This window comes from Mucor velutinosus (assembly GCF_035048745.1).
Source record: "Mucor velutinosus strain NIH1002 chromosome Unknown tig00000165, whole genome shotgun sequence".
In the NCBI taxonomy this organism is placed as follows: domain Eukaryota; kingdom Fungi; phylum Mucoromycota; class Mucoromycetes; order Mucorales; family Mucoraceae; genus Mucor; species Mucor velutinosus.
In genome coordinates this window covers 2,206,923-2,220,195 of record NW_027041913.1, presented here as the reverse complement: position 1 = coordinate 2,220,195, position 13,273 = coordinate 2,206,923, and the positions used below count along the sequence as shown (strand labels likewise).

At 39.3% G+C, this 13,273-nt stretch overlaps 2 protein-coding genes across 2 annotated transcripts; both read right to left on the bottom strand.

Annotated features, from left to right (window-relative positions):
* Window positions 1–1,130: 1,130 nt before the first annotated feature.
* ATC70_003706 (uncharacterized protein) lies at window positions 1,131–2,708 on the bottom strand (the record flags this gene model as incomplete). The annotated part of the gene is made up of 1 exon (XM_064823061.1): window positions 1,131–2,708. The coding sequence occupies one exon, from the start codon at window positions 2,706–2,708 to the stop codon at window positions 1,131–1,133; it is 1,578 nt and encodes a 525-aa protein (XP_064679661.1).
* A 3,482-nt stretch (window positions 2,709–6,190) lies between these two features.
* Window positions 6,191–7,789, bottom strand: ATC70_003705 (uncharacterized protein; the record flags this gene model as incomplete). The annotated part of the gene is made up of 1 exon (XM_064823060.1): window positions 6,191–7,789. The coding sequence occupies one exon, from the start codon at window positions 7,787–7,789 to the stop codon at window positions 6,191–6,193; it is 1,599 nt and encodes a 532-aa protein (XP_064679660.1).
* Between the last annotated feature and the right edge of the window lie 5,484 nt (window positions 7,790–13,273).

Here is a 13,273-nt window from a genome sequence, read left to right as displayed (position 1 = left end):
CAAAGAAATGACCAAAAACTTGTGCAAAAAGACAAAATTTTAAACGAACGGGACAGTTTTTCCCCCTACAGTATATATGAGACATGCTATAGACATGCATACGATATGCTATAGACATGCCATATATCCAGATACATGCTAAAGATGTATGCTTAGCGATATACACTCAGATATGTACTATTAATATAGATTAAGTAGACTGTACCTATCGGATACATGCTACCAGATCGATATTAATTATCCTTATAGAAAGGATAGATCAGGGTACTTCGGATGAGAGTCTAATTATTCATCCAGACAGAGCTAAATCATGATTAGCTTGCTGGAGTTGTCTTTTAGCATGATTAGACATTAGTTGATCTGAGTTGACTTATTTGTTAATCTAATTAATAGAACTTTTATCCATTGTTATAGAATATAAGAAGGATCATCTACCTGGCCAGTAGAGAGACTTCAGTTTACTTTACACCTGTCAGTTTGATAATAAAATATACCTTTATCAAGTTGACATTACTGTTTTTTTATTCTTTTTTTCCCGTGAATTTTAGTCTATCAAGCCTCAAATTCCACAATTAGCATGATGATAGCAAGGGTTAAATGCTCTAAAATAAGAGATGACAGATACTAAAGTAAATGTCAAGGGTATTGTAATGTGTTGTAACATAAATATACCTAAAAAGGATACAGGCTCAACAATAAAGAGCTATTCTTTACGCATGATTCAAAAACCATATATTGAAATACCGTTCTTGATCCATCAGATCAACAACTAAATGACCCAACAAAAATATATAAAGCAATGGAATCACTGGCAACTACTAAACTGCTGCCAGATAAGAGATATAAACCAAATAATATAAATAGAGACGTAGAATATACATTTTATTGCACATTATCCTAATTTTGAATAAAGAAGGATTTTAACAGTATTCTACCTGCTTTTTTAACCCCTTTTTTACTGCAGAGTTGCCATTAATATCTGTTGCGTTTGAAGTGGTGGCGTGGGCAGCAGCAGCGGTGACTGTAGCGGTGGTAGTTGTGGCAATAACGGCAGCAGGAGTGCTAGTAGTATTGGCTGCATATACTGTAGCTGGTTTCCCTTGAGATTGTTACACAACGTTTGTGAGCATTTAGCGACGAAGAGCAGAAGAAGGACCACGAGGGCGAGCAATGACGCGTCTTTCAGCTGGAATGGAAGCAGTGAGAGGAGGAGCAGCTGTAGAAGCAACAGTGGCAGCAGGCAAACCAAAGGAAAACAAATCACCATCATCGGCAGCCCAGTCCATGGCAAGTGGCTGGCAAACTGGAGAGCACAAACCACAGGGATCTACGTCCATGGCAGTAGTTGATGGCATGAGATTTGGGACCATCAAATGTGAAGACGTACTGGCACCAGGGAAATCGACAAGGACATCCATGTCATCGGAGAGGAGAGCAGCAGGAGAGTCGATATCCATTGGCATTGGATGGCTTGGGACACAGATATCCATTGGATCCACAGTAGGAGCAGGAGTGGCAACAGTACCAGCACAGATTGCACCGGCAGAAGCAGTAGCACTAGCCTCCAAGAGAACTGGGAGGAGAGAGCTCTCAGCAATGGTAGCTACCTTGCGCTTTTTGGCTTGCTCTTGATGAGCACAAAGAGCAAAGTCACCATCGCTCAATCTCTTCTTACCAGGGATTAAATCACCATCGGTACGAGAAGAAGAAAGAACAAAGGGGCACACCAAAGAAGCAAAGGAAGCACCATCGGCAGCGACATCAACAGAAACGACAGCACCTACAACAGGAGCAACATCGGTCTGGACATCACCAGAAGTAGCACTGTTGATTATAGCGTCAGAAAAACCAACACTAGTATCACAGGTACCACGAACAGTACCGACAAGAGTGTCACCGCAGCAAGCAGCAGCAACGAAATCATCATCAGCACCAGAATCAGTAGTAGAAGAGTTACCAGCAGCTTCACCCGAAGGATTAGCATCAGGAACACGACTACCACCAACAACAGCATCCAAAGCGTTCATCGTCTCAGTAACATTTGAAGCAGAAGCAACAAAAGTACCATCCGAAAAATCAATGGAGCGAAAAGCAGAAGACAAAAAGACAAGCTTTCTATCAACTGGAAGAGCAGGAGAATCACAATTGCTTGCAACTTTCAAGCCCTTTGCATGCTTGCAGTAAGTCTCGTCTTCAACTTCAGGCATGCGAGACTCATCCAAAGACAAGTCTGCACTAACTGCATCACTTTCTGGCGAGACCAAGAGGGGGCAAGTTACAATAACAGAGCCACCAACAGAGAAACGATACTCGTGAGGAGCTTGGTTAGGGCGCGAACCACTAACAGAAGAGGAAGAGAGAGAAGCAGCCTCATCAGCAACAAGTGCGTCAAAGGACATGCCGTACTTACCGGCAACAGCAGCAGAGACAGGATAAGCAACAACCACTGCCTCATCACCTGGATATGGGCCGCCTTGCAAAAGCAAAACGCGCCAGATGAATCGAACAACGATTATCAACAAGAGAGCCACAACTGCCGAAACAACTGCAACAATCGTGTCAGGATATTGATTATCCACAAAGTAGAACACAACATCCATACCTACCGTCCAGAAAGGAGAAGCCAACACAAGACATAATCCAACTGGTGTCATAAAGAACATCAACAGAGCGAGAGCAATAAGAGCAGAGCTAATAAGGCTGAACATGTTGAGATATAGCGTTTTTACGAATAGAAAAAGCGAAAAGATGGGGAATAACAATATACAAAAAAAGATTTTTGATATACTATTAAAAATTTTTACGCGTTCTTATCAGTCGCTGTATTGATTGGCTGGAGATAGTATGTAGAGTATCTAACTGGCTTAATGTAACACTTGTAATCCAGAGCGTAAGCCCGGATTAGACTATAAAGTAACGAAATTTGGAAAGTGTCACTACCATCATAGTAACCAAACAAGCGAGTTTCATGTCTTTTCCGCTTATTACTAATGCACTTTTAAAGTAAATGAAATGTGTTGTTGTCATATATGTTTTTTTTTATTAAGGGTCATGCTTCCATGAGATTGGCTTTCAGGGCTATTAAACCTGGATGCTCTAATATGTTAAATAGCCATGAACTATCAACGAGATGCTGGATTACTTAAATTATGAGAAGGAAATAAAACAGTGAAGTATTAGCTTTCTACTGCGTACGAAATGAAGATGTGTTTTTTTTTTAGTTGCATGAAATATACGGCTCCTTTGAAAGCTTTTTGAATACACTGTAGGATCCTAATATTTTTGGTACGCTTGCCAAATCCGATGACACGTTAGATTGTTGCAAGTGATGTGTATAGATATTTTAGAAATAGATGGAGCGATGGTTTGCTATTATTGTAAGTCAATCTACTGTTGTTGTTTCAATGATGATAGTCCCTCAGTTGGTTTTCTATCATCTACTTTCTATTGTGTCTCTTTACTGAGAGTCGCAGTGCCGCGAAGGCTGATTGGAAATGCGTCTCAGGATTCCTAGGTCTATACTATTGTACACGTAGCTACTTCACATACGGGCAAGCAGTATACTTGTACATCCCCTTTTTATTCCTTAGTGTCCATGATAGAGCAAAATTTGAATGCATTTAAGCCGCGTTTTCTCGTCTTCAAGACCGTTTTAAATGGTCAGAAGAGCACCAAACAGTTGCTCTCATCTGGCAGTTACTTATTGCCACTGTTGCTCAACTTTTTGGGGACCAAAAAATTATGGACAAAAATCGACTTCAAACCATGAGGTACCCCTCATGGTTTTTATTGAAAATTAAATGATCGCGTTTTTTGCCTTGAAGATGAAGGATTTTACTATGGTATATATGATATCAAAATGTTTCTCTCAACCGAAAGCAACTTCTGGAATTGCTTTTATGAGGTTTTTATATGCAAGATTTTGACATTTTGGCCAAAAACCGTATATTATATTTTACCAAATTGCTCAATAAGTTCAGTCAAAACATCTATTTTACTTGGCATCATTAGAAGCGCCTTAAAGAACATTCCAAGATTGTATTAGAAAGCATCAGATGGTAATCACCATTTGTATAGTCAAATATCACAAAATAGTTAAAGAAGTCCACAAAAGACGAAATTTGGCCAATATTGATCAGAATGAATCAACTGAGTTTGAATGAGTTTTGGCGGCAGCAACGGGGTGCGATGCTGCTGCTGACTGGAGCAATTGTCTTTCTAATGCTGACAATGATGATGACCATGTGTGCCGACAACCATGAATTTGGACTCGTTGGACCAAACAACCTTCTTCCACTGATCTAGCCCCCATCCAACATTGTCCAAACACCAAGGCAGTTTTTTTCTGCTTATCTTTAGGCGCCAATGCTGGCCTGTGTGCAGCCTTGTAAAATTAATAGCCAATTAGTTTCATATACTTCTTGAAAGTTTTAACTGAAATTGATAGATTGGTATCCAAGCTTGTCTTGGAATGGTTCTGTACTGGTAACAATGGGGCAGGACGAAGCTGTCGTACGAGCCGTCTCTCTGGGACTAATCTCCCTCTTCAATGGAGCTCCAAAACGTTTTAAAAGTAATCTGGCATCATTAGTAGAGCCTGTTCTCTTAATCGTAGTGCTCATTGTAGATGGGGACAGATTCATTGTCTTGCAATTCATACTTTCTCTGGCACCTGCTCTGTGGCAGTTTACTGTACCACCAGTTTGCCTTTCTGAAAGACGAGATTCGGTTTGTCGATTGCCTTGATTTTGTAATAAGCTTATGTAAAATTTTTAATTTGGTCAATTAATGAGATGTATGATGCTTTTCACGCATTTAGACAATTATTAGGTTCTTTCGGATTTTTTAAAATAAATATAAGCAATGACTTATTCGCATCGAGTGTAAAGCCTAAATTTTAGTCCGTTATTACTGTATTAATAAAGCTGTTGGTGGAATTATTTCAATAATAGTCTTTCAGCTGGTTGTCGGCTTAGGAGGTTTTACCGTCCGTGTAAACTGTGAGTTAGTCTGCCGTGGGATTGATTACAAGTGCCTCTCAGTATCTCAAGCTTTATGTCTGTATTTATGTGACGACCTACGTATATATATATATGAAAGAATTAACATGGATATCTATAACAAAGTTGTTCATATAGGAATTTATGGTGAGATATGTATGTGCAGAACATACTATAGTATCAGAACATAAATAATATTGTGAAATGCATCATATGATAACTTCTCAAACCGTGTCATTCAACATTGTTGACTGAATCGAACATTGGAGTACATTATATGCAGTACAAATGAACATGAGTAGGGCCACCAAATGGCTAATCTACGGTATATTCTGGTTCCTGAGCTGTGGTAGTCTATGACCTTTTGTCCCTGAAAGCGAGTTTCTGTCATGAACAGAGCCAAGATCATGTTCCTGGATCTGTGATGATGTGGCTCAAGTGTTATGTCTATGTCCACCACCACCTTGGTTCTCAGGAGTCAAAGAAACTAATTGATAATAATTAGTCATCAAGTTCCAGTCATCAAGTTTAGTCATGCTATTGCACTGAAGTGAACTAGACTAGATTCCCATCATAAACAAAGCCCAAAATAAATGTCATCTCAATTAAACCATGCTACCATCAGCAGATAGGCATGCATAATAATAGTATTAACATGATGATAGCAAGGGTTAAATGCTCTAAAATAAGAGATGACAGATACTAAAGTAAATGTCAAGGGTATTGTAATGTGTTGTAACATAAATATACCTAAAAAGGATACAGGCTCAACAATAAAGAGCTATTCTTTATGCATGGTTCAAAAACCATATATTGAAATACCGTCCTTGATCCATCAGATCAACAACTAAATGACCCAACAAAAATATATAAAGTAATGGAATCACTGGCAACTACTAAACTGCTGCCAGATAAGAGATATAAACCAAATAATATAAATAGAGACGTAGAATATACATTTTATTGCACATTATCCTAATTTCGAATAAAGAAGGATTTTAACAGTATTCTACCTGCTTTTTTAACCCCTTTTTTACTGCAGAGTTGCCATTAATATCTGTTGCGTTTGAAGTGGTGGCGTGGGCAGCAGCAGCGGTGACTGTAGCGGTGGTAGTTGTGGCAATAACGGCAGCAGCAGGAGTTCTAGTAGTATTGGCTGCATATACTGTTACTGGTTTCCCTTGAGATTGTTATACAACGTTTGTGAGCATCTGGCGACGAAGAGCAGAAGAAGGACCACGAGGGCGAGCAATGACGCGTCTTTCAGCTGGAATGGAAGCAGTGAGAGGAGGAGCAGCTGTAGAAGCAACAGTGGCAGCAGGCAAACCAAAGGAAAACAAATCACCATCATCGGCAGCCCAGTCCATGGCAAGTGGCTGGCAAACTGGAGAGCACAAACCACAGGGATCTACGTCCATGGCAGTAGTTGATGGCATGAGATTTGGGACCATCAAATGCGAAGACGTACTGGCACCAGGGAAATCGACAAGGACATCCATGTCATCGGAGAGGATAGCAGCAGGAGAGTCGATATCCATTGGCATTGGATGGCTTGGGAAACAGATATCCATTGGCTCCACAGTAGGAGCAGGAGTGGCAACAGTACCAGCACAGATTGCACCGGCAGAAGCAGTAGCACTAGCCTCCAAGAGAACTGGGAGGAGAGAGCTCTCAGCAATGGTAGCTACCTTGCGCTTTTTGGCTTGCTCTTGATGAGCACAAAGAGCAAAGTCACCATCGCTCAATCTCTTCTTACCAGGGATTAAATCACCATCGGTACGAGAAGAAGAAAGAACAAAGGGGCACACCAAAGAAGCAAAGGAAGCACCATCGGCAGCGACATCAACAGAAACGACAGCACCTACAACAGGAGCAACATCGGTCTGGACATCACCAGAAGTAGCACTGTTGATTATAGCGTCAGAAAAACCAACACTAGTATCACAGGTACCACGAACAGTACCGACAAGAGTGTCACCGCAGCAAGCAGCAGCAACGAAATCATCATCAGCACCAGAATCAGTAGTAGAAGAGTTACCAGCAGCTTCACCCGAAGGATTAGCATCAGGAACACGACTACCACCAACAACAGCATCCAAAGCGTTCATCGTCTCAGTAACATTTGAAGCAGAAGCAACAAAAGTACCATCCGAAAAATCAATGGAGCGAAAAGCAGAAGACAAAAAGACAAGCTTTCTATCAACTGGAAGAGCAGGAGAATCACAATTGCTTGCAACTTTCAAGCCCTTTGCATGCTTGCAGTAAGTCTCGTCTTCAACTTCAGGCATGCGAGACTCATCCAAAGACAAGTCTGCACTAACTGCATCACTTTCTGGCGAGACCAAGAGGGGGCAAGTTACAATAACAGAGCCACCAACAGAGAAACGATACTCGTGAGGAGCTTGGTTAGGGCGCGAACCACTAACAGAAGAGGAAGAGAGAGAAGCAGCCTCATCAGCAACAAGTGCGTCAAAGGACATGCCGTACTTACCGGCAACAGCAGCAGAGACAGGATAAGCAACAACCACTGCCTCATCACCTGGATATGGGCCGCCTTGCAAAAGCAAAACGCGCCAGATGAATCGAACAACGATTATCAACAAGAGAGCCACAACTGCCGAAACAACTGCAACAATCGTGTCAGGATATTGATTATCCACAAAGTAGAACACAACATCCATACCTACCGTCCAGAAAGGAGAAGCCAACACAAGACATAATCCAACTGGTGTCATAAAGAACATCAACAGAGCGAGAGCAATAAGAGCAGAGCTAATAAGGCTGAACATGTTGAGATATAGCGTTTTTACGAATAGAAAAAGCGAAAAGATGGGGAATAACAATATACAAAAAAAGATTTTTGATATACTATTAAAAATTTTTACGCGTTCTTATCAGTCGCTGTATTGATTGGCTGGAGATAGTATGTAGAGTATCTAACTGGCTTAATGTAACACTTGTAATCCAGAGCGTAAGCCCGGATTAGACTATAAAGTAACGAAATTTGGAAAGTGTCACTACCATCATAGTAACCAAACAAGCGAGTTTCATGTCTTTTCCGCTTATTACTAATGCACTTTTAAAGTAAATGAAATGTGTTGTTGTCATATATGTTTTTTTTTATTAAGGGTCATGCTTCCATGAGATTGGCTTTCAGGGCTATTAAACCTGGATGCTCTAATATGTTAAATAGCCATGAACTATCAACGAGATGCTGGATTACTTAAATTATGAGAAGGAAATAAAACAGTGAAGTATTAGCTTTCTACTGCGTACGAAATGAAGATGTGTTTTTTTTTTAGTTGCATGAAATATACGGCTCCTTTGAAAGCTTTTTGAATACACTGTAGGATCCTAATATTTTTGGTACGCTTGCCAAATCCGATGACACGTTAGATTGTTGCAAGTGATGTGTATAGATATTTTAGAAATAGATGGAGCGATGGTTTGCTATTATTGTAAGTCAATCTACTGTTGTTGTTTCAATGATGATAGTCCCTCAGTTGGTTTTCTATCATCTACTTTCTATTGTGTCTCTTTACTGAGAGTCGCAGTGCCGCGAAGGCTGATTGGAAATGCGTCTCAGGATTCCTAGGTCTATACTATTGTACACGTAGCTACTTCACATACGGGCAAGCAGTATACTTGTACATCCCCTTTTTATTCCTTAGTGTCCATGATAGAGCAAAATTTGAATGCATTTAAGCCGCGTTTTCTCGTCTTCAAGACCGTTTTAAATGGTCAGAAGAGCACCAAACAGTTGCTCTCATCTGGCAGTTACTTATTGCCACTGTTGCTCAACTTTTTGGGGACCAAAAAATTATGGACAAAAATCGACTTCAAACCATGAGGTACCCCTCATGGTTTTTATTGAAAATTAAATGATCGCGTTTTTTGCCTTGAAGATGAAGGATTTTACTATGGTATATATGATATCAAAATGTTTCTCTCAACCGAAAGCAACTTCTGGAATTGCTTTTATGAGGTTTTTATATGCAAGATTTTGACATTTTGGCCAAAAACCGTATATTATATTTTACCAAATTGCTCAATAAGTTCAGTCAAAACATCTATTTTACTTGGCATCATTAGAAGCGCCTTAAAGAACATTCCAAGATTGTATTAGAAAGCATCAGATGGTAATCACCATTTGTATAGTCAAATATCACAAAATAGTTAAAGAAGTCCACAAAAGACGAAATTTGGCCAATATTGATCAGAATGAATCAACTGAGTTTGAATGAGTTTTGGCGGCAGCAACGGGGTGCGATGCTGCTGCTGACTGGAGCAATTGTCTTTCTAATGCTGACAATGATGATGACCATGTGTGCCGACAACCATGAATTTGGACTCGTTGGACCAAACAACCTTCTTCCACTGATCTAGCCCCCATCCAACATTGTCCAAACACCAAGGCAGTTTTTTTCTGCTTATCTTTAGGCGCCAATGCTGGCCTGTGTGCAGCCTTGTAAAATTAATAGCCAATTAGTTTCATATACTTCTTGAAAGTTTTAACTGAAATTGATAGATTGGTATCCAAGCTTGTCTTGGAATGGTTCTGTACTGGTAACAATGGGGCAGGACGAAGCTGTCGTACGAGCCGTCTCTCTGGGACTAATCTCCCTCTTCAATGGAGCTCCAAAACGTTTTAAAAGTAATCTGGCATCATTAGTAGAGCCTGTTCTCTTAATCGTAGTGCTCATTGTAGATGGGGACAGATTCATTGTCTTGCAATTCATACTTTCTCTGGCACCTGCTCTGTGGCAGTTTACTGTACCACCAGTTTGCCTTTCTGAAAGACGAGATTCGGTTTGTCGATTGCCTTGATTTTGTAATAAGCTTATGTAAAATTTTTAATTTGGTCAATTAATGAGATGTATGATGCTTTTCACGCATTTAGACAATTATTAGGTTCTTTCGGATTTTTTAAAATAAATATAAGCAATGACTTATTCGCATCGAGTGTAAAGCCTAAATTTTAGTCCGTTATTACTGTATTAATAAAGCTGTTGGTGGAATTATTTCAATAATAGTCTTTCAGCTGGTTGTCGGCTTAGGAGGTTTTACCGTCCGTGTAAACTGTGAGTTAGTCTGCCGTGGGATTGATTACAAGTGCCTCTCAGTATCTCAAGCTTTATGTCTGTATTTATGTGACGACCTACGTATATATATATATATATATAAAAGAATTAACATGGATATCTATAGCAAAGTTGTTCATATAGGAATTTATGGTGAGATATGTATGTGCAGAACATACTATAGTATCAGAACATAAATAATATTGTGAAATGCATCATATGATAACTTCTCAATCCATGTCATTCAACATTGTTGACTGAATCGAACATTGGAGTATATTATATGCCGTACAAATGAACATGAGTAGGGCCACCAAATGGCTAACCTACGGTATATTCTGGTTCCTGAGCTGTGGTAGCCTATGAACTTTTGTCCCTGAAAGTGAGTTTCTGTCATGAACAGAGCCAAGATCATGTTCCTGGATCTGTGATGATGTGACTCAAGTGTTATGTCTATGTCCACCACCACCTTGGTTCTCAGGAGTCAAAGAAACTAATTGATAATAATTAGTCATCAAGTTCCAGTCATCAAGTTTAGTCATGCTATTGCACTGAAGTGAACTAGACTAGATTCCCATCATAAACAAAGCCCAAAATAAATGTCATCTCAATCAAACCGTGCTACCATCAGCAGATAGGCATGCATAATAATAGTATTAGCATGACGATAGCAAGTGTTAAATGCTCTAAAATAAGAGATGACAGATACTAAAGTAAATGCCAAGGGTATTGTAATGTGTTGTAACATAAATATACCTAAAAAGGATACAGGCTCAACAATGAAGAGCTATTCTTTACGCATGATTCAAAAACCATATATTGAAATACCGTTCTTGATCCATCAGATCAACAACTAAATGACCCAACAAAAATATATAAAGTAATGGAATCACTGGCAACTACTAAACTGCTGCCAGATAAGAGATATAAACCAAATAATATAAATAGAGACGTAGAATATACATTTTATTGCACATTATCCTAATTTCGAATAAAGAAGGATTTTAACAGTATTCTACCTGCTTTTTTTTAACCCCTTTTTACTGCACTCAAAACACTGGGTTTTTGTATTGGTTATTACTTTACACTTTACTCGTTTAATCATTTGACCACCAATGCAAGCAGCGACTAAAACCCCGTTTATATCCTTAGCAACCCCTCAAAGTGGGCATATAATCGTTCTATTTTGAAGCCTCTAGCATTAACGTACGGCGTCAAAAAGCTGTTCCTCTTTTTTGATAATACGATACGCGACGCGCCTTTGTCCTTTTGCCCAACCACAATGAAAGAAGATGTAGCCTAAAGGTTTTTATTGCAATGTTGTTTTCCAACACCTAATCCATAGGTCGAGCACCCGTAATCACTCGTAACGGGCAACTTTAATTGCCTAATCCATTCTATCTAAAGCTTGGCTTAGCCAAACCTTGTCTGAGGTTCCTATTGCTCAAGATGATTCGCTATTTTTATCCCAACACAAGAGTGGGTCATTTGAAAGGAGAGCTACACCATGTCCTTATCAATAGAAATATAATGCTTTGCAAGAAATTTGCAGCGGCACCACCACATTCATCAAAAAGAGAAACGCTGATTTCTTTCAGAGCTGTTTCTGCTACTGTTGTATGGCCAGCGATCTTTGTAGCCGTTACATAATTATTTCAATAAAAGTGTCGATATTCCTCACTGTGATGCGCTATTTTTCTACAAGCTCAAGTATGAGTTTTTTTTTTAAAAAAAAAAGAAGAACTGGTACGCGCATTGTCTTTACCATCAAAAAATACCCAATGCAATGCAGTTTGCGGTTACTGCTTCACTTCTTTTTGATACAGAAATGTTGCTGTACTTGAACTGCTGTGTACGATGTATCTTTCGTTATTTTGGTTGAAGCGATAGACAGGTTTAGGTGGTTGGATTCACAAGGCACACAGGCACCTTCCACATATTATAACACAATAGTCCCTCGACAGTTTTACAACCCTAATATGGAAACCGAGTTGCCAGGCATTTGCTAGACATGGCTCATATATGATTAGTAGTTCTATACCAATCAACAACAATCAAGGGTCTTTTAACATTTTAGCTATTATTAATTTTGCAATATTAGCCAAAGACTCGCAGCAGCGCGAGCCACCAGGATGTAGGTTGATTTCCACCAAAGCAAAGCGTAGGTCAGGAAATCATCTAAAGAGTCAAAAGGCTCATCGTAATATAATAAATTTATGATCCCTGCACACTTTCAAAGCCTCAAAAAGGAAAGACGTTGATCTAACGAGCATTTTGATAGACTGGCGTTATTAAAAGTAGAATGCAAAGAGAATAGCATGGCTAACTACAGTGCTATTTAATTTTCCACCTACTTTTCATACGCTTCAAGGGCATCTATTGCTGTATTCCCCATATGATTAAAAAGGCATTGAGTTTGCCAGCCAGGTCTATCAGCCAAAATTAATACAAATCCAGATTCATAGTCTGTACTGGATTGGCCAGATCTTGATGATTTTCGACTCAATTCAACTATTTTGCTAGATTCGACTATATAAAATCTAATGATCATCCCCTGCTCCTTTAAGCTTCCTTGGAGTGCTTTTTAAGGCGCATCCAAAGGTACCAAGTAACTTAGATGTTTTGAATAAACTTGTTGAGCAATTTACGAGAATATAAAAAGAGGATTTTGGCCAAAAAGTCGAAATTTTACATATCAAAGTCCTACAAAAATGATTTCAGGAGCTACGTTGGATCGATAGAAACATTTTGATTTAATACATACCATAGTAAAAGTCTTCGTTATCAAGGTCAAAAATGCGATCGTTTAATTTTCAATGAAAACCATGAGGGGGTACCTCATGCTTTTTGGCCGATTTTTGTCCATGTTTTTTTGATCACCAAAAAATTGAGCAAAGGTGTCAGAAAGTAACTACCAGATGAGAGCAATTGTTTGGTGCTATTCTGACGGCCTAAAACAGCCTTGAACGCAAGAAAACGCAGCTCAAACGCACTCATATTTTGCTGTGTTGGGCACACTATTGATTGAAAAGGGATAATGTCTGTATGCTACTTGCCCGTATATATGTAGTCTCTACGTGCATACACAGGTGGGACATCACATAGGAAATAGATTTTCAGATAATATGAAGGGTTTTCATGTATAAATGGAGAGTCAAAATAAATGTGGCAGTGTTCTGATGATATACCCGA